The sequence below is a fragment of the Theropithecus gelada genome, chromosome 2 (genome assembly GCF_003255815.1).
Source record: "Theropithecus gelada isolate Dixy chromosome 2, Tgel_1.0, whole genome shotgun sequence".
Classification (NCBI taxonomy): Eukaryota; Metazoa; Chordata; class Mammalia; order Primates; family Cercopithecidae; genus Theropithecus; species Theropithecus gelada.
The window spans coordinates 20,866,439-20,889,145 of record NC_037669.1 but is presented as its reverse complement, the minus strand read 5'-3'; the positions used below and the strand labels follow the sequence as shown (position 1 = coordinate 20,889,145).

The following is a 22,707-nucleotide window of genomic DNA, read 5'->3' as shown; positions in this document are numbered from 1 at the left end:
CATCATTTTGACATTTCACATTGGATTCTTATAACCATATCTTGAGTTAGGGCGAGTTTATTGTTTCACCTTAAAAAATGAGAAGCAAGTGAAAATCTGCCCTGCAGAACTGGGATATAGAGAGCCCAAGTGTTTAGGCCTATTGATAATGTTTGATCCTCAGCATTTGGTTCACGTCCTGACTCTGGTACTTAACCATAGCCTCGAGCAGATGCTGTCACACACCCGAAGCTCTGTTTCCTCAGCTTTAAAGTGTAGCTAATAATTCCTTCCTCCCAACATTATGGTGAGACTCAAAGGGCGTAAACCTTATAAAAGCACTTTTGAAATCATAGAATACACTATAATTGTTAGACTTATTTTCTTGGTGTCTATTATATTAGTACTTTATTATTCCCAAGGAACAGTTGTGGAAATCTAATTTTAGTTGTCAACAAATTCATTTGAAGGTTTCTCTGGGGCCAGAGAAATGCAGGGCGGGTAAGATGTGAACCAGCCCATTCCACTGCATTGTCTGCTTACCACTCTGCTGTTGCCCGAGAGGACTTCAAGCATATCCATGCTCGCTCCATAGGATTCCACCCTGACCTCACCATCTTTACCTACTTTGTCTTTAAGGAAAGACATAAAAATGGGTTTAAGGAGAAGTCAAGCAAACATGTCCAGTAAAGAAAAGCTCTCTTACATGCATTCAGTTGCCGTCTCCTCTGAAATAGATTTCTAAAAAGTCGTCCTCTTACTCTGATGCTTTGTAATTTGAAATTTTGCAGTTTCTCAGATTTCACTCCTCTATAATTATCTGGAATTCTAACTAAGCTATTTGTAGAGCTTAAGGATTGGTCTTCTGTCTGACTCCCATATGGGTAATACTTTGTTTTGTCAGTGTTCAGGCTACACCTTGGCATGCCTTATGTGTTAAGCATGACTGGAAGGTGCTGAAACCAAATGACTTACAATATGAGTTCTCTCTTTCAGTTCCTAAGGGGCCCCAGCGTATTACTGCAAAACCAAAAACGTCACCGAGTCCAGAAGTGTCATACACCACACCTGGTAAATGCTTTATTTCATGTTTAAGCCAAACGCGTTCGACTGCCCCACTCTGCTTCAGTGAAACATGAGACTTGATGGAAGTGAGGTCAATATTTCACTTATTTTTAAATCCCATGTTGTATCATATGTGGTATAATTTCAGAAGTTTCATAAGAGTGTCCACTTGTTCATCTAGTAAAGCTGTGATCGCAGTCAAAAGGCAGAGAATTATGCCAAGGTTAGAATGTCTTTCCTAGAACTAAAGTTCTCTTATTCCCTGACTTACAAAAAAAATGCTGCCAATTCTAGCTATGCTATGCTCAAATATTTCACTAAACACAAAGATAAAGACTTTTGCTCTTCCCTACAAATGATAAATTAGTGTTTTTACAAATAGAGGCAATGATGTTTAGTCATTTACTTGGATACGTAAATTGTACTATGTCCACATTGAGTTTTTTCCCTGTCACATTCTATTTTACAAATTTATGGAGACACAGCTTGGGTTAAGAAATTTCTTTCGCACACATACAATGGTTTCTTTAGTTACAAATCTGTTTTTTGCCAATCATCTGAGAAGGCCTTTTGTTCACATATGGGGAAGGTAATCTCATGTTTGTGGAGTATCCAGGGTAGGGATTCCAAGGGCCCAGACATTTCATGGATATTACCACCACTATTTACATGAAGTCTTCAAGTGGCCTCAGGAAGCCACTGGTAACTGAACAACTTTCTCTAAAAAGCCAAGCTCATTTTTAACTAGAGAATCTGGGAAATACTGTGAGTTTTTTCTCTTTCTTTGTAAAGGTACAATTATTATAAATTCCTAAATGCTCCTAAAAGCATATAGAACATTCCCAGAGCCAAATAATTTCTAAGCTATAGTATAAAATGATAGCATTTTGGAAGCAAGCCTGAATTCACTTGCTATAATGTTTTCCAGATTGTATAAGCAAAGGCTATTATTGCTGCGGTGGTATAGACAATTTGGTGGTGGTGGTGGTAGCAGGCTAGAGAGAATCTCCTTTGCCCTGAAGTCTAGAATGTAAATTTGTACCACCCCAAACACAATAGCCAATATTATAAATAGGAAGTAAGAAAAAAACCTCATCTCACTTGCAAAAGATCAGCTTATTTTCAATTGTGGAAATGAATGTAATGGAAATTAATTCGTTATAGATAATAGTAGATTTGAGTGACTTTACTTACTTTTCCTTTTCAGTATAAAAAATAATAATATTGGTATAATCTCATTACACCAATATATTGAATAGTTAAGTTTTTTAACTCTTTTAATATTTAATATTTGCCCTACTGGGCATGAGTTGGCCATTATTGAAGCCAGGTGGTGAGTACCTAAGAATTCATTCTATTTTTCTACTTTCATATACCTTTTGGAATTTACTATCATAAAATTATTTTTAAGGTATTTATTTTAAAATCTTTTCTGTTAGCTAGTCCTTCTCTTCAACCACATTCTTCAAATGTTCTCCCACAGCTAAGTTATAAAGAGCAAACCACTTTTAGCAGAAAAAAAAAAAAAAAACTTGCCTTAATTCTACCAACACCTTGTTTTTCATAGAAACTCTAACCTGTGATCTTGATCCCTGTAATGACACAAATAGTTAACAACTATCCCTATTTATACGTTTTATCCGGAGTTTGAACGAGCAGAGTAGAGAACTGCCTCCTGGAGAACTACGGCCTGTCTTAGTGGTCTTCTGTCACCTCTCCAGCTCCACATGTTCAGAGTTAAGGTTCTGTCCCTAAACCAGGTGTTGGCCCTGCCATATGATCAGGCTTCTTCTCCCTTGCCCCAGGGGTGTGGCACCCCCAGGAATAATCATAAGGCAACTCGTACTACATTTCAGTTTTCTCAGAAGTGTTCAAACACATTGGATTCTGAGGTGTTCAAACAGTTTTTAGATTTTATCTAGGCTCAAATTCATACCTAATGAACCCAATACTTTACCAGGTCCTGTGGGTTATACTTCAAAAAAAACAGGGTAAATGACATGTGTATTTTAATACGTATTAGCATCCTGGAGAAATAAACTCTTCTGTGAAAGTCTAAAAATTTAAAATGTAGTGCTGAATTCAGGACAGTGTTATGTTTTGTTGTGACATTTATCTCAAGATTTATTCTGAGAGAGATCAGAAGTAACAAACTTGGATTTCTTGACCTTATCAAAGAGGAAGTCAGTCTCAGATTCATTGTACAGCACTTCCATTCTGTAGATTCCTAGGCATAACACCAGCTTCATCCCATGAGGCCTTTAGAAAAACCCTTCCAGCCACTCAGTTGAATTATCTATAACATTTAATGAGGAATCTTGAAAAATTGAGCCCACACTCCCTGCCCACACCAAAATGAAAGTGACTTTTCTCCACATCTACCTTGGAAGAATGATTTAGAATTCAGAGCAAATAACTCCCTCACTAGAAGATAGGTGCCATTTAACTTGGAGTCTAAACAGGAGGTTCCTGGCTCAACAGAGCTCTGTCTTCCTTATGAGTTCCTTTCTACACCAAGACCTGTCTTGGCTTTGTGGTCAACCTTCCGGTCCCCAGGCATTGGGATAGATTTCAGTCATCAGGAGGAAACCAGGAAGAAAATCTAGATTTCAGCAAGCTATCCAAATCCTCATGAATGTTCCATGTGTCTCTTCCCTTTGGAAAATTGTTTGTAGTCACACTCTTCAGGATTTCTGTAGTTTTATGTTTTCAGTTAAACTGATTTTAAGAGGAGTTTTTTGTGAACTAATTAAGAATAAGTATTTAATTCTGAATATTTCTTAAAAATTGAGCCTTATTGGTTAAAATGATAGAGTTCATAAAGCAATCATTTGCTTGGATTACGTACTTTAAAATATTGCCAGATTTATATTAGGGAGAAACCTGATTGGACATTCACTTAATAAATGTATGTTTTCTGATATAGTCTTAGAAGACAATACATTTAGAATTGAGCAAGCCAAGATAACAATAGTTAACAATTATTTCCATTTATACTTTTTGTCAAAATGGGAGCTGGGATGAGCAGGGTAGAGAACTGCCTCCTTAAGATCATACTGTTACCATTACTGTTCTACAGTGTTTCATTATCATCCTCTAGACATTTTGCCATTTTTTCCTAAAGCTTCTTCTTTTTCCCCTTAAGGGATGTACTGTGTAAATTTATTCTTTGTTAAAATAGTTTTTTTTTTTTTTTTTTCAAATCAATTTTCCTAGAGGCAAGATATCTTTCTTCTCAAATATGAGAATTCAAATCAGGAGTTAATCAGCAATTTGCTTATTTGCCTGATGATATATTAAACATCAATATGCTTCCCCTCAAATTTTAGTGACTCAGTGCCTTTCTCTTTGCCTTTCTCTTTGCCTCAAAATCTCTGTAAGCTTGTATATGCCATTGATGTGATTAATAAATTATTTCTTTAGATCTTTCTTTTCTGTTTTTTGTTTTGTTTTGTTTTTTGTTTTTTTTGACAGGGTATCACTCTGTTGCCCAGGCTGGAGTGCAGTGATGCAATCATAGCTCACTGCAGCCTCGATCTCCTGTGCTCAAGTGATCCTCCTGCCTCAGCCTCCCAAGTAGCTGGGACCACAGGTGTAAGCCACCACGCCTGGCCTAGATTTTTTAATACTGTTTTACAATTCCCTGGAAAAGAATTAGAGACTTTTGGGAGAGGTCAATTTGAGTCTTTAAAATGTTGCTTAGCAAAGTACAATGCTGGTTCATGGGAATTGCCCATCTTTTCCAGATTTGTTCTTTAAAAAAAATGCACTAATGCATGTTCAATTCAACATATATTGATTGCCACTTATCTGCCTGGTTCCATGCTTAGGGATAAAATCAGGATTAAAAGAATTAGATATGATCTCTACCACCCAACACAGTACAGTGGAGAAAACAGGAAAAATATCAATAACTATAAAACAAGCCAAATCTCAGTAATTAATGGGTTAGTGATATAAACAAAAAATGAAATAACAGAAAAGTAATACATTCTAAATGTAAGAATTAGAGAAGGTATTATCAAGAAAATGAACTGTAAGATAGATTTTAATAGATAAGTAGCTATTGATGATTTTTAAGACAGCAAAGATTCAGAGGTATAAAAAGTGCTCCAGGCCGGGCGCGGTGGCTCATGTCTGTAATCCCAACACTTTCAGAGGCCGAGGTGGGCGGATCATGAGGTTAGGAGATCAAGACCATCTTGGCTAACATGGTGAAACCCCGTCTCTACTAAAAAAATTAGCCGGGCGTGGTGGCAGACACCTGTAGTAGTCCCAGCTACTCGGGAGGCTGAGGCAGGAGAATGGCGTGAAGCAGAGAGGCGGAGCTTCCAGTGAGCCGAGTTCACACCACTGCACTCCAGGCCAGGCGACAGAGCGAGACTCCATGCTCCATATAGCTGAGAAACAGCATGATTCGGAATGACTACATTGCTAGGCATATGATGAGATTATTGAGAGATGAAAACAATGTAAATTGGATTCATATGTTTGAGGGCTTTTAGGTTATGCTAAGCACTTCAAAAAATTTTTCTTTAGACAATTAGGAGATACTAAAATTGTGCGTGTTTCTTTTTGTAATCTTGGGAGTGATATAATTACATCTGTATTTTAGAAAGATGGCTGGATTTTTTCAAATGGAATATTAACTGGCAAAAAAAAAAAAAAGGCCAGGAATCGCTTAGTAGGTTTGCAACAATCCAGAAAGATAAGTCTGAGAAATTGAACTAATTGTGGTAGAAAGGAAACTAAGGGAATAATGCTGAAATGCCTTTGTGTATGGAACTACGAAGACCTAGAGAATGACTGAATGCTGTTATGGAGAGAAGGGTGGCAATGCTGTTCCTAGACTGGGCAAGTGGTAGATAATAATGCCATTAACTGAGACAGGGAACAGAGAGAGTAATAAAGATGGGTCTGTACATGCTAGGCTTGCAGGCCCAGTAGGACTTTGAGTGGGAAGACCCTAACTGATGGTTGAAAATGTTTTCTGGACTTCTTAACAGAAGTCAGGATTTGGGGCACAGATTTAGGAGCCACTTGTTTACATCTAGATAGTTCTTAAATCTTGGAAAACATAATAGAGGAGAAAATATAGATGGAGAAAATAAGCCAGAAATCAAATATTTAGGCAGCATAGTTATATTTAAGGAGTAGGCAGGGGGAAAAGAGCCTCCAGATGTCAAAAAAGATAAGAGAAAACCAGGAAAGGAGCTGGGAGATGAGGCAGGAAAAGGCCTAAGAAGGGAAGTTTAGCAATGGCATTGCAGTGGCAATGAGAAGGAGAGGGATCAGAAGAGGCTGCCAGCTCGACCGTGCATGTGCAGAATCCCATTCTCTGAAACCTTTAGGCTGCATGCTTCAGAATTAGCAGTTTCCAGATTTTGGAAACTTACATGAGTACATATACCATTGATTAGAAACATTAATGTGTATTCAGTGAGCAGTATGAATAGTCTTACCAAGCAGAAGACCTAAAACCTATAATCAGCCCTTAGATCAGTATAAGTTATGTTTTGCCATTGAATAAATTAAGAGAAAACTCAACTTTCAGAGTTTCTGGACTTACGAATATGATTAAGGCATTGTTGCAGGAAATGAGTGGAGGCTGGACCACAGTGGATGAAGAAGATACATCTAAAAGGTGAGGAAGCAGAGGCAGATAGATAGTTTTTTTATTAAAGGAATGAGAGCAAGAGAGAGGGATTGTTTGAAGGAGAAGCCATGTCAAGGGAATGATTCTTTTTTAGGATATTAGAGCATTCGAGCTGTTTCGTAGGTAGAGGGCAAGTAACTCATGGAGAAATGAAAACATGGACAAATAGAAATGTAACAGAAATAATGGAAAGTAAAAGGCCTCAAATGAGATGGAAGGGAGGGTGGTCCAAGAGCACAGGGAAAGCCAGCAGGTGGCCTCCTACGGGGCTTCCTCTCAGACTAGACCTAATGGTACAAGGTTAGAATAAAGGAATAGAGAGTATAGATTAAAGGAATAGAATAGGGTATGGAGTCTATACATGTTACTTTTCTAAGAGAATCAGTCTCTTCGTAGCCTATTGCCAGGGTAAACCTTATTGCAGACTTCGTATTCTAACTTTGTCAAGAGGAAACACATTAATTATTTTCTAACTCTATCAAAACATTCATGCATGTTCATTTACTTTTGTCTATGATAGACATTGTGCATTCCTACTTGTCTTATGTTAGTTGGACTTTTCTTTGGAGTGGCACGCTTTATTGAACAAAGACAGTTTGGTTAGTAGTATAAATGGAGTTGGTTAATATAATTAAATGTAAAATTATAATAATAGTAAATATTCTTATAAAGAAATCAAAACTGCTTTCTCAGAAAATTGTCATCATTATTTTCATTGATGAGTTTCTCCCAGCATGAAAGATGTAGGTTTTAGGGATCGTGCTTTTGTTCAGTTTAATATACAGAGGAATGCCACATAGGAAAAACAGAAAAAACAACTTGAATTTCTTGGAGCTGTAGTTGACCAAGTAGCAGAATGATTCATATTACTTTCCTGTAAATATTTCTATTTCTTTCCTTTCCACTGATTTCACCTGCTTAGGAAGTCTGCTATGGCAGTTTATTAAATCATCACTTCATGGTTAAAAAGAAAAGTGCCAATTTTAGCAGCTGGAATCCACATTACCCCAGCCTAAATTCCTCAGTAAACTAGAGCAGCAGTGAATAATGTATTTACAGTATGGTGGATTTATTAGTACCACATCTCTTCTCAGCTTCTCCTTTCCTTAATCCCAGCTCCTTTTTGTTTGGTGGAGTACTGTAACTAACTCGGGTATTTATAAACTGAAGGCTGCTTTGAATGTCCATGACCTTTACAGAGCTAAATCAAAGTGCCTTCTTCAGCCTCAAGATAAACATTTTGTTTCATTTATAGCTGGAAATTTCTTATATTTTACTATTTAAATCCTCCAAAAAACTACATGGAAAGGCAAAATGTTCAGTATTGTGGTGGGCTCTCTCTGCCTTATCAACCACTAATCTTTTTAAAGTTTCCTTTTCTCTTTAAGAAAGCAATCCATATTTTCAAATTCCCTTGGATGTTACCTTTTAGCTCATAGAAGTTCTGAGTCAAGTTTCTGTTCAGTGCACCAGTTTTCACAACTGTAATTTCACTAATACCTAGCAGCGTAGTCTAAGAACAGATGTGGCATGCAAGTTAAACATGATTCCCAAAAACAATAAAAAGAGATTGTTCATTTTATATAACTTATTTCTCCACTAATGGTAAAGTGGTGCTTGGCCACCTCATAATAATAAAATAAAATTTTAAAAAGAAGTTTTCTTCATCTTTCTTCTAAGGCAGAGTTCTAGCCTGAATCATAATTTTTTTCCAGCATTATATAAGATGCAAGGAAATTACACTGCCTGACAAAAAGGTGCTGGTGTGTATGAAAGGCTTAGCGTGGTAGGAAAACCTTTCATTGAGAGATTAGGTCTGGGTAGGGCCTCTTTGTGGGGAAACTGAGTTGAAGTACTTTACCCTATTTGTGGAATGAGATTTTGTTGTAGAAATCCGGTACGAACAAATAGGCAAATCCCCCTAATATTTTCCCCACTGAGAAATAAGGTACCAAGTTTCCAATCTACTGTTTAATTTTGCTAAAACATTAAAAAATATACTGGATTTCAGGGACTGCATATACCAGTAGGCCTATTGTTCAGCTGACATTTTTGTCTTTTGTTTTCATATGCTTATGTCAAGCATGCTTGACACCTAATATACTAGAAGCCACATCACTAAAGAAGACAAAAATGGCAACAGCTATCATTTACTAAGTAATAAGTACTATCATTAACTTTACATGTGGTGTCTTCTAATGACTAGTTGATTCCTTTTGCTTCATTTTCTGCCCCCAGTAACTGTAAGCGCCATTTAGAATAAGACTGTGTTATCTTCTTACATATTCAAGACTTTTCCATTTCTTATTGTTTCCCTCGATTTGTAGCCATTTTTGTACTTTAAGATACGTATTTTTTGTTGCTGTTAGTGGACTTTATGCATGAATATCAAACAGCAGCTAACCACTTTGTGCAAAACCTGACTTTCTATTTTGAAAGCCACTTGAGGGAGCTCTACCTCATTGTTGAATTATGTTAGCTATCTCCTCCTCTTCCTCAAGGAAGACTTCAAAATGAACCGTGACTGACTTCATTTCTGTTTCACTGCCACCAGAACCTTCCCTGCATAGTAATATTTTTCCATTTTGAAGAAAACAGGCATCTTCTCAACTTTGGTCATTAACCATTGTAAAAATACTTTTGCTTCATTCATGCTTTCTGGGATTTTTCTATCTGTGGGTTAAGCTCACTCCAGTTGGGACATTTAGAATACACAGTGTTTATAATCTTTTTCTTTCAGCTCCAAAAGATGTGCTCCTTCCTCATAAACCAGACCCTGAGGTCTCTCAGAGCGAACCTGGTAAATTAATTATTTCATCCTTCTGGCTAAGAAGTGTATTTTTCAAAAACAAAATTCTTGAAGTAAATATATTTTTAATGGTTGTGATATGGAAGAAATTCAGAGAAAAATATGGGTATAAAATGCATATTCCTTTTGGGTAGATTGAATCATCTGGGTTGAATTATTTTTCCTTGGTTAAATGAGGGAATAGTACATAGGCTCATTGAGCAGATCATGCTAAAATTATCAATACCATTGTTAACTACGCCAACTCTCACATCCTTTCAAAATGTAAATGTAGCTACATTACAACTATGGGTATACTTTTTTTTTTTTTTTTTTTTTTTTTTTTTTTTGAGACGGAGTCTCGCTCTGTATCCCAGGCTGGAGTGCAGTGGCCGGATCTCAGCTCACTGCAAGCTCCGCCTCCCGGGTTCCCGCCATTCTCCTGGCTCAGCCTCCCGAGTAGCTGGGACTACAGGCGCCCACCACCTCGCCCGGCTAGTTTTTTTGTATTTTTTAGTAGAGACGGGGTTTCACCGTGTTAGTCAGGATGGTCTTGATCTCCTGACCTTGTGATCCGCCCGTCTCGGCCTCCCAAAGTGCTGGGATTACAAGCTTGAGCCACCGTGCCCGGCCGGGTATACTTTTAAGTAAAAAAAAAAGTGGATGCCTACTCAAAATTTTCCCCAAAGTGAGAACTTCAAAGTTTTAGTTAAACTAAGTTCTCTGATTAGCATCTAATGTGCAGAATTTTCTCTTATTTATTATAATTCTTAGAGAACATTTAAATTATTAAATCAATGCATCTGAAAAATATAGAAACTATTTTGACTTTGCCAGGTAGTAATTCTCATAAATATGTTCCTTTGACTTGCTTTTGGCATAGTTCTGCAACCTGTTACCTTTAGATTTGAGCCACCAAAGACAACAATAGGTAATGGTTTTCCCATATCAACCAACTCTGTTTTCTTTGCTACCATCAAGATTGCAGGCCTTTCTCAAATGATCCTGTTGAAACATCATTTCTTCTCAATTCATTTCATCATTTCATTCTCATTATTACTACTCTTTCCAAAATAGAAAAGCCATGATTTCACTGTCGTAATGGGTTTGCTTTGAAGACCACCTCAAGACATTACTGAATCCATCTTCATTTACTTCATTTATCTCCATGTTTCAATACGAGTCCACTGTGTTTACTAATGGTGCCCATTTAACAATTTCCATTGGTTTAGTGGTTCTCAGCTGTAATGTAACATACTAGCACGTGGTAAGTTTGAAAGATACTGCAAGTAATTATCAATATTGGTCAAAATACTAAAAATTGCCAGTGATTTGTTAAACTGAGCTCAAGCAGACTCAAGGAGATGATACCAACAGTGATATTATCACACATTTTGTAATCCTGTATGCTCTCTTGAATGGAGGAGACAAGGACGAAGCTACAGCCAATAGTCCAGGACTGTGTCTAACCCACACCGCATCTCAACCAGCCATTCTGATGGATTGGTTCAAGAATAGAATGTCATGTAGTATGTGTTCTGGTGGAAAAACAGTTGAGAACCATTATTCTAATATTCCACAGTCATTTTTCTGAAAGTTTTGTGCACATTTAACTCTCTTCTTTCCTTTTTCTATTTCAAATGGAGGAATTTCATGTAATACCAATCTGGTCTGGTGCTGGCTTTGAATCTAAAAATTTACAACCTTGGTCCTTTTCTTTTTGCAGCTCCTCTAGAGACACGAGGCATCCCTTTTATACCCATGATTTCCCCAAGTCCTAGTCAAGAGGAACTACAGACCATTCTGGGTAAATTTCGTTTTAATATTTGTTCAAGGAGGGCTTGTCTTTTAGGAATTTCCCTTCAAGTAGCCATAATACATTATGTTCATAGCTTGTTTCTAAATAATAGGTTATTTAAAAATTCATTTCACTCAACGCTTTTACATTGACACTGTATTTGGCCTAATATGTATGCTGATTTTCAATATAAAATGTTTTAATACATCTAAGATGTGTTAAATTGGCACTGGTGATTGTGATTTAGAATACTTAAAAATTTTAAGTATTCTAAAAAGAAAAATGTTTCTAAATCAATGCTGTTCTTTTTTGTTGCTTTTTCTGTATTTTAAACTGCATTTGGGAAGAAAAATTAGTTATCTAGTATTTATTAAGCCTTTACTTGGTGCACAGTTAAGTGATGCAGTTCTAAGAAGAAACTTTTAAAGAGGTGTCCTTACCCTAGAGAGCTCACGCTCTGATATGAAGACAGGACTTAGTTCCAATACTGCATCCTCTGTGCCACTCAATACATTACATGCCTTTCTTTTTTTTTTGAGATGGAGTCTGGCTCTGTTGCCCAGGCTGGAGTGCAGTGGCCGGATCTCAGCTCACTGCAAGCCCCGCCTCCCAGGTTCACGCCATTCTCCTGCCTCAGCCTCCTGAGTAGCTGGGATTACAGGCGCCCGCCACCTCGCCCGGCTAATTTTTTTTGTATTTTTAGTAGAGACGGGGTTTCACCATGTTAGCCAGGATGGTCTCGATCTCCTGACCTGGTGATCCGCCCGTCTCGGCCTCCCAAAGTGCTGGGATTACAGGCTTGAGCCACCGCGCCCGGCCCATTACATGCCTTTCTAAAATTTAAACCATGTAACTCTGTGAGGTAAGTTCTATTACTTGCTCCATTTTACAGATTAGAAAATTGAGGCATAGAGAGTTTAAAAATTTGGCCAAGGTGAAACAGCTGATGTCAGCGCCAGGATTAGAATCTACACACTCAGCCACCAGAGTGCCTAGGATTAACCTCAGTGTTACACTAATTACAATGAGTGTGATAGAGAAAAGAGCAACATGTTGAACAAACAACCTGGAGAAATAAGGAAAGGCCTCTCAGATCAGGGTCATTTACACTGGGTCTTTAAGTTGAAATGAGAGTTGACCAGTCAAAGATGCAAATGGTTCTTTCAAGTTACAGACAGATGGGAAAGAGGCACAGAGCAAGGAGTGACAGTTAGACTAAACTGATGAGCAGGTAGTTGCCTGGAGAAACAAGGATGGGTAGGTTGGAAAGCTCCATTGGGATGAGCTGAACATGCTTTCAAGGAGTTCAACACAAATGTGTTCACTGTGTGGAAACTCTAGTTTGCCTTCGTTGAAAATGAACCAAAAAGCTAGAGTTCCTGGCTTGTGTTTGTTGGTGCCTCTCTCCTGTCTACACTGCATCCCACATGGCTTTACTTAAATCAGTGGCCTTATTTACCTGCCTTCATTCCTTTTCTAATAATCCATCCTTTGTGGGTGTCTACTGAAATAAAGTTACTGATCACATTTTAAAATAAAATCCTTTTGGAAGAAAAAATTAAAATTGAGTGAGCAAATATATTCTAATCAAATATTCATCTAGTCTAGCTTATTTCTACAAAATCAATGCCGCCCATGATGGCAAAGTTAAAAGTAGTTTTCAAAAACCACTACTGAATATGCTAATTATTTAACTTCTACTCCCTGTTTTTCTAATGTGTCTTGGTTTATTCATGTCAGAACCATTACCTGTCAATTATCACAAGTATATTTCTTGAGCAGAATCAAGAGAATACAAAAGCAGGACAGAAAACAAAAAGATAGCAGTGTATCATTTATACCAAGTGTTTCCTTGGATCTAGTACAGGCAAAGTGAACAGTGTAATTTGCTGTGTCTGTATGATGTGTGATTTCAAGGTAACATGGGAATGGAAGTGTTGCTGTATTTTTTTTATTTTGTCAAGAGGATTGTGTTTGTATGTCAAACACACACTCTGATTTTCACATGAGAAAAATAGAAGATTTGTTTTATGTGATATAAATATACATCTTTTCATATGATATATTTCCTTTCCACCTCATCAAAGTAACATGTGGGATTTATGGGCAGGGAAGAAACATGAAGGAGATAAATACATCGAGGCAACTAGGAGACTTTCATACATGAGCCATATCCAAGAATAGCCACAACTAGATTAATGAAACAATGATCCTGAGCTGAAAGCTTTTGGAAATCCTTATAACAATCATTAAAATAATAGTGTAAGACAGCAGATGTCACAAATGAGAGTTATTAAAATGTACCACTAACTGAATTATTGCGATTACTGAGTGTATTTCTAAATGCAACTTATCCTTTTATTATTGTATGGGGCAGAAAAGAGTATCTGTTTTTTGGTCATATTCATGAGGGTAATTATTTAAAACAAGCCAATCTTATTGTGTTTCCTCCAGAAGAAACAGACCAATCCACCCAAGAACGTTTCACAACTAAGATTCCACGAACAACTGAACTGGCAAAGACAACTCAGGGTAATCCTCTCCCCCACCTCTGGAGAATAACTTTTCCTTATTTGCTTTTAATCAGGAAAGACATTTTCTTTTCAGAATGTCATTTCTCATCACAGTGGATTACTTGAATTTTTTTTTCATTTTATAGGTGAAAGAAATCAGCCAAATCTGAATACTTATATGAATATCAGTTGAACGTAGGCAAGACAAGTTCTTTCACTGGCACTTACTTTTTTTAATGTATTGTTGACCACTTGATGCTTCTAACTAAGAGTGGAAGATTCCATTTTTTCCCCACATTTGACCTTCATTTGCCTCGTTTTCCATATCTGATAAATAATAACTGTTATCTTCCTCTTCTTACTCCCTCTCTAACTTCCTCCTGGTCTTCCTCCTTGTCTTCTCTCTTTTTCTCACTTTCTCCAATCTTCCCCCATTTGATGAAACACATTAATAAGAAAAAAAGCTATTAACAAGAAAAATCACTTGTCAAAATTATGACAATATTTAAACATCCAGAGAAGTGATTTCCTACTTTTTATTTCTTCTCTGTGATTTTCTGCTTTCGGGGAAGTGAACTCACCTACACAAAGCTCTATCTCATCTTCATGCACTCAGAAGTATTTTCCCGTTTATACTTTTCTATCCTACTATCCTACTTAGGCTATAACACTTGTGGACTTCTAATACTGTGGTGGTGGTGGTGTTGTTTCTTAATGACCACTTTTGCCCATCTCTGCCTCTATCGGATGGTAGAAAGCCAAAAATAAGACCAAAAAGAGCAAACATTTAGGGAGTTAGACAACTAAGTTTATGTTGCCCATTATGAGTTCTAATTTGAGGGGGAAAGTTGGTGAGAGAAGTTTAATAATAAGAAGAAACGATAATGAAAGAAATCTAATTTTAAAGTACATGTGTCACTGGGGCAACATTTACTCCAAGTAAACGTGACTAAGACTATGGTAAAGAGCAGTTCCTTTAAATTTTCTAAATCTTTTTTACTTGTTTGTATGGTTTAACTTTTATGTTTTAAACTTTTATTCAATTACTTCACTTAATTTTTATTTGCTGTTTATTTATAATTATACACAGAAGACTGAAGTATAATATGACAGCCCTCTCACATCTCTATCACCAGCCTCAACAATGAACAGATGTTCCGTTGTGATACATCCCTATTCCACCCTGATTTCTGTATGTTTATTATTTCATGTTTTTGCAAATCTCTTTAATTTCTGGCTTAAGGGAAGATAGCTGAATTCTCATAATCAATCTGTTTTAACCACAAAATACATAAATATTTACAACAAGCAGGATAAATAAAGACTCTCATTCCATGCAGGTTGTGTTGCCAAATGAGAAAGATTTCAGCTTTTTAGAGATATAAGGATTTCAGAATGAGGATAAAAGATCACAGGCCTGTTCTTTCCTTGTTTTGCCTTTTCCTACTTTAAAGAGAATATCAACATTGTGTCACCATTACTAGTATATATGGAATTTTAATCAAATTCCTTCAAAATACTGTATTAAATATAAAGTTCACCGGTTATTAGGAGTATATCAATGATCTCATATCATTATATAAATTGTCTTAACATATTTATATATGTTGACTTTTTTCTTATATCCTTAGCTCTTTTTCTATGTTTAAAATCGAAACTCTGCAGCAGTTTTCTCAAGGCCATATATTGTTTAGTGATGAGCTATATGAGTAACTTACAACCTAAACTGAAATTATATTTCAGCTCTTTTATTAAAAAAATTCTTTCTAGATTTAAATGAAGACTATGGAGAAAACTAAAACAAAAATTCAGATGCCATGGCTTTGAAATCATGTAGTACTGATTATTTCTGTGGTCTACTCTCAATCTCTTTCCTGTCCAAAGCTTTAAAATTTATATGTATTCTAGAATGAGACAAGAACTATGATTCTTACTTTTAAGCAGAAGCAACCTAACATTCAAAGGGATTTACATGGAAAGACGAAATAGGTTAAGAGGGAATCCCACCATCTCAAAATTGGAAGAAAAAAATTGCAGATAATCATCAGGCACTTTAGGGTCTGTGAAAATTAATTTTTATGGTTATGACACTTGGGAAGGCCCAAACTAAACCTATAGAGAATTTCAGTATGTGTCCGCTGTTGTTGGCTTGAAGTATAGCAAAATTCTGCTCATCACAGTCTTTACATTGGAAGTTTATAAATGAGCTACATTATAACCTATTTCACAGGCACACTTTTTTAACTTAGTAGGCAAGGCATTGCTGATTTATGGCTATATAAATATCCACTCGATATGTGAATAAAATCTTTAAAACGATGTAATCTACTTACATAGTTTTCAGGAAAAAATTTTTCCAAAAACGTTACCAAGAAAGCTGGTGGCAGGAGGCAGTATGTGATGGGGAAGTGGGGACAGAGGAGAGCAGCATGGAATAGATGAATTCCAGGATGAATGCTTACCTTGAAACCTTAGGATGCATTAATGTTTCAGCAGGTTCTCACAAGTTGGCCTGCATACAGTGGTCACCCACTTATTCATTCATTCAGCAAGTCTTCAATAGGATGCCTTTCTGTGCAGGTCCTGGATAATTGGCCCAGGGATTATCTGAGTTCTTGCTCCTTGCTTGTCCTCTTTTGATAGGCAGGGCACCAGATGTCATTTTCTGTCATTTCTACAGCATTTTGGATGACACTGAGTGAATACTTACTCATTTCAGGTTCATGAGCAAAGACCATTTGATAGAGACCACATACTCCTACTCTTTCTTCTTTACCTACCTAAACAGTCATTTCTCTTTTTACCTTTAAGATTGTTTGACTTCTTTAGCAAAGTAATATTTCACAATGACTCTTCACTGAGAGATTAGATGGATGGACAGATGAACAGACAGATGGATGGCTTATGGGTTTATCATGCTAAGCAAACATCTGGTAAAACAAATGCTCTTGAAAAATAGGGACAAAATGATGACTAATCCTTAACACACCTTACAAACGAACTACCTCATTCTATGTGCATCTTTAATTTTCAGTCTTGTATATTTTCTTTCTTTTATTTTCCTTTAGCATGAAGTCTATAATGCATAATGGGAATTTTCTGAACCTTCTTTATACATCCAGGCAAAGTGTATGAGTTGTTGGTCCCTAGGATGCTAAATCTCCACTCAGGAGGCTTTGGTCTGTTGCTTATTAAATATAAAGTGTTCCTCTGTTTCAGCGCCACACAGGTTTTATACTACTGTGAGGCCCAGAACATCTGACAAGCCACACATCAGACCTGGTAAGTTGTTTCTCTGATGACTTAAATAATCAGCAGGCAGGGAAAGATAGGAAATGGATTGAAACAGCCAAATACACCAAAGGGGATCCTTACATTGCAATAAAAGATATACAGGGACACTGATCTGTGTGGATAAGTGAAAAGATACTGATGAATCCATAAATGTGACAAGACTTGACTAAGGATTTTAAGGGTAATCAGATGCAGAGATCACTATGAAATTTTATTGATTTAAAAGTATTTTTAAAATAGTGCTGGATGATTTTCCTGACAGTTATAGAGGTAGCACAGAGTTAGCTATGACATGATATTATTTAATACTTACTTTCAGATATTCTTTCTCTCTTAAGAAAAGATGGTCTTTTTTCAGCATAGAAAAGCTCTTGTTCTAGGAGAACATTTTTACTTGATTCCTTCAGAGAATTAAAAATATCACAAGTTCTCAACAGCAAAAATAAAGTTATAATTATATATTGGGAATGTGTTAAATTTACTAAATTCTCCAAAGGTCCTAGGATTGCCCTCACAGGAGCTTGTTCAGAAAAAAAGTTAACTTGGAGGGGTTGATCTAGTTCGTGTAAATCACTCTTATGCTGAGGCACAAGTTGGACCAAACACTGGTGTTTTATTTTCTTTTTCTTTGTGATTCTAAGAAGTCTTAAAGTTCCAAATGATGAAACCTGCTTAGAATGAATATTCTAGGTGAATACATCTTTAGAACAATAATTTTATATTCTTTGGTTTATGTAGAGTCCATATACTTGTTTATAATTTTCCAACTTCTAAAGATAATTGGGCACAGAAATCTTTTATAACCATGTATATCTCCCTGTGACTTTGTGTGTCATGATAGGTGTTGAGAGCTTAATGTGAGACTGGTGATATTAAACATTTCTAAAAAATAAACAGTAACAATCATGGCTAATAATGACCGAGCACTAGCCATGTGCCCTGTGAGGTACAGTTGAGGAAGCTGAGGCACAGAGAGGAACTAGAAAGTGGATCAAAGATGAGCAGTATGGCTTCAGAGCTTCTCACATAAGCACAATACACTTAGTGCCCTTCCTTAGAGTCTTCTAGATGGATTGTAAAATAGGTCACCTCCTGAGACTTTGGTAAGGCTATGACTTTCTCCAGAGCAGGAAAGAAAGCAAAATGGTTTCCTCAAGTTCTGTGCTTGAAAATGGACTTTGTGAAAGGACTCATATAATAAAACCTCTGTACCTAGGGATTCCCACGAAAGGATGTGGAAAGACTCCAACTTCTGAATGGAGACCTTGACAAATACACTTCAGATTTTGTCTTTTCATTAGACATATGTAGTCCTGATCTTTCTTCAGTTCCATTTTGGAATGTATCTGATACCTACAAATGAAACAAGATATTTCCCACTTCGGACTACAAATTCCCTTGCCAGTTACTTTTTCAAGTCAAGTACTGAAACCCAGTGATCACCTCAGAATACAAACTCAGGTCTCTGTTTTCAAATTCAAGTCTATTATTTTTATACAAGAATGTGGTTTCTATATTCTGAATAATATTTTTGGTAAGTCATCCTTTTTATTGCCTAGTTAAATGGCTTTCAATTCTCTGAGAAATTTTGTTTTTCTTGGCTGCAAACTTTAAATAAGAAAATGAACTATTTATATCCCACTTTATTTTAGTTCTGCATAGGACAACTACAAGACCTACTAGGCCCAAACCCAGTGGGATGCCCAGTGGGAATGGAGTGGGAACAGGTAATAATCACAAATGTATTTCCTTTTTATCCTGTCAAAACTATAAGTGTTATTTAATTTTCATGATTTTGTTGAATTCACATTTTAATTTCCTTTTTACCAGTTTTTAAAGTTCTTAGTAACTCTGTAACTGAAAATTATAACTCATTCCAAAATCAAAACTTCAGATGTTTCTAAAAATAGTGAAGACTTTTTCACTTTTCTAAACCTAGTCTACTAGTTACTATATATAATCTTGCTTCTTAAAAAGATCCTGATTAAGTATAACTTGAGTGAAAACACTAAAAACAGCTATTTCCCCTAATTTCAAAATACTTTTTATACACAGACTGGTCTTTGAACCGTAATTAGTTGATTTTTAAGTTTATAATTTAACAAGTACCATTAAAAAGGTTTTGAATAACTGCATCTGTTAGCAATCTGGAATATGAAATTTAAACAAGAAATATTTAATCAGAGCAATTCGCATTTGGTTACCCTGGTTATAGTCATTAATGTTTTCAAATCATTCAGCTTAAATAACATAGCTCTAATCTAGGTAGATCTATGGGAGTAAGTACTATGCTAGAAAAACTAGGATACTGATCTGATAAATATTCAAACACCCAACTTCATGGATAAATGGTAGTTATTTAGATGCCTTAACATAGAATTGTATTATTCCCTTTAAATATGTTTAGTAGTATAACTCTTGTGTTTGCTTAGATAAAAAAATTAGAATTTATTTAATGCATATATATCTGATTAACCCATGACAGTTCTCTAATGAAAAAGAGATGTGAATAATACCTAGAGATATTTAGTCTAAAAATTATTTAGCTTTGTTTAAGAATGTACTTTTGTACTTGATTATTACAGTCTCTGAATTTCTAGGAATTCACTTCTCTTCAAACCAAATGATGAGGCCAACACTATAAGTTCGTGACTCATGAAAAGCAAGAAAGCATCCCAGTATCTATTTGTGCTCATCTGCTCTTTTAATTCTTCCCAACTGTGGGATTAGATCGTGCTCAATTTTTCAGATTGACATCAACAATCTGGCTATAAACAGAGCCACCTTCTCTCAGATCATTTTGGGAGGAAGGCGGGTACAAATTGTTTAATATTCAAATAATTCCTTGGAAGTGGCGTAAGTAAAAATAAAAGAAAGCACTTAAATGACAACCAAGCAAATGAAAGAACAAGTAAAGTAGCTGTGATCACACTTGAAAGCTACTAACCTTGGCCGGGCGCGGTGGCTCACGCCTGTAATCCCAGCACTTTGGGAGGCCAAGTCTGGCGGATCACGAGGTCAGGAGATCGAGACCATCCTGGCAAACATGGTGAAACCCCATCTCTACTAAAAATACAAAAAATTAGCCGGGCGTGTGGTGGGCGCCTGTAATCCCAGCTGCTCGGGAGGCTGAGGCGGGAGAATGGCATGAACTCAGGAGGCGGAGCTTGCAGTGAGCTGAGATCGTGCCACTGCTCTCCAGCCTGGGCGACAGAGCAAGCCTCCATCTCAAAAAAAAAAGAAAGCTACTAACCTTCACTATAATATTGATTCTTACTAGAAACATGCAATTATCTCTCAGGGAAACAAAGCATTATATTTTAGCTTATCAACAATACAAATATTTTTCCAAAGCCCACTTTTATTACAAATGAATATCTGTTACCTTCTTGTATACATAAAGTCAACTTTATAATAATTTATCCAACTTAGCTTTGGAAGAATAATACAGCAGGTCTTTTTCAATTTAATTTGTCAGTTGTTGGGAGAAATTGGGCTGGTGGGCACAGGTAGACAAAGCTGAGCTCACTGTTTCTTCTTTCTTTACTTCACCTCCATGCCCAACCAAAATTTTTTGTGCCTCGTCTGTATTGTTTTATTTGTCAATTGGGATCCCCTGTCAAGGAAGGACTTGCTGCCTACCTGCAGGGAGTGAGGTCAGCAGACAGCATCCAGCTATCATCTCCCTCAGAGTAAGCTTCAACCAGAGAGCACTGAATGGAGATCTGGGCAGTACATCTCCATGTCAGCCACAATAATTCATACCAACCAAATGGAACTCATCCTGGGAATGCAAGGTTGGCTCAACACTCAAACAAATTCGTGTAATTTGCCATATTAACAGAATAAAGAAGAAAAATCATGATTATCCAAGTAAATGCACAAAACAACCTAGACAAAATTTTCAGTTCATCCCTAATGAAAGCTCTCAGGAAATTAAGAATAAAAGGAAGTTTCCTCAATCTGATAAAGGACATCTGTGAAAAAGCTACAACTGCCAAAATTCACACCAGCAGCAGTTGTGGTCAAGTGGTTAAGGCAATGGACTAGAAAAAAGCTGCAACTAACACTGTACTTAATGGTGAAAGACTAAACACTTTTCTCCTAAGATGGAGAATACAGCAGGGATTTCTATTTTTGCCACTTCTATTGAATATGGTAGTGAATGTTTAGCCAATGCAGTAGGCGAGAAAAGAAGTAAATGGCATAAAATTCAGAAATTATAGATAACATGATTATCTATGTAGCATATGATTAAGAAAAACAGCAACTCTCAGATATTTGCCTAGAGAATACTACTTTAAGAAACTGGTGAGGAAGAAGTATTTAAAAATCTCTCCTCTCCAGGTTATAGACTTACTTCCTTTGATTCTGCATAGTTTTGATCAGACTTTATAGAAATGCAGCTGTATGCAAAAGTTTATTTTCTTCTCTGACACAATTCTACTGTCACATCCACACTTTCAGCCTCTGTTGACTCTTTTAATGCATCATTTTTGTGTTAACTGATTTCATGTTCAACTTTGACATCTTAGAATGTTTATCTTTATTATCCATCTCACACACATTTTCCTATAGTTTTTCTTGCGAAGTTTTCAACTCAGATATTTCACATTTAAAAAAATTAGTTGATAAAGGAAGTGTTTGTGATCTATAGGACATACTCTTTAATTTTATTTTTAAAAATTTATTTCAATGGCTTTTGGGTTTTGTTGTTACATGGATATACATGGATGAATTATACAGCAGTGAATTTAAGATTTTAGTGCACTCATCACCTGAGTAGTGTACATTGTACCTAATACATTGCAGGTTTTTATCCCTAGCCTCCTCTCACCCTCCCCGTTCTGAGTCTCTAATGTTCATTATATCACTCTGTATGCCTTTGTGTACTTACAGCTTACTTCCCACTTTTAAGTGAGAACATCCGGTTTTTGGTTTTCCACTCCTGAGTTACTTCACTTAGAATAATGGTCTCTAGATCCATCCAAATTGCTGCAAAAGACATTGTCGTGTTCCTTTTTTATCACTGAGTAGTATTCCATGGTGTATATATACCAAACATTTTCTTTATCCACTCATTAGTCAATGGGCACTTAAGTTGGTTCCGTATCTTTGCAATTGTGAATTGTGCTGCAATAAACATACATATGCATGTGTCTTTTTCACATAATGACTTATTTTCCTTTAAGTAGATACCCAGTAGTAGGATTGCTGGGTCAAATGGTATAGTTCTACTATTTGTTCTTTTTTTTTTTTTTTTTTTTTTTTAAATTTATTTATTATTATTATACTGTAAGTTGTAGGGTACATGTGCATAACGTGCAGGTTTGTTACATATGTATACTTGTGCCTTGTTGGTGTGCTGCACCCATCAACTCGTCATTTACATCAGGTATAACTCCCAATGCAATCCCTCCCCCCGCCCCCCTCCCCATGATAGGCCCCGGTGTGTGATGTTCCCCTTCCCGAGTCCAAGTGATCTCATTGTTCAGTTCCCACCTATGAGTGAGAACATGCGGTGTTTGGTTTTCTGTTCTTGTGATAGTTTGCTAAGAATGATGGATTCCAGCTGCATCCATGTCCCTACAAAGGACACAAACTCATCCTTTTT

At 36.5% G+C, this 22,707-nt stretch overlaps 1 protein-coding gene across 16 annotated transcripts in view; it reads left to right on the top strand.

The window, feature by feature from the left end:
- ABI3BP (ABI family member 3 binding protein) overlaps positions 1 to 22,707 on the top strand; it is a 262,565-nt gene that overhangs the window by 193,651 nt on the left and 46,207 nt on the right. For 11 of the 16 annotated variants that reach the window (XM_025377133.1, XM_025377132.1, XM_025377134.1 and 8 more), the window contains 7 exons: positions 976 to 1,050; positions 9,441 to 9,500; positions 10,372 to 10,419; positions 11,215 to 11,295; positions 13,741 to 13,818; positions 17,019 to 17,081; positions 18,746 to 18,820. In XM_025377133.1, the coding sequence (XP_025232918.1) occupies positions 976 to 1,050; positions 9,441 to 9,500; positions 10,372 to 10,419; positions 11,215 to 11,295; positions 13,741 to 13,818; positions 17,019 to 17,081; positions 18,746 to 18,820 (480 nt within the window). The remainder of the gene's footprint in view (positions 1 to 975; positions 1,051 to 9,440; positions 9,501 to 10,371; positions 10,420 to 11,214; positions 11,296 to 13,740; positions 13,819 to 17,018; positions 17,082 to 18,745; positions 18,821 to 22,707) is intronic. The other 5 variants (XM_025377138.1, XM_025377125.1, XM_025377139.1 and 2 more) reach the window with 4 other exon arrangements.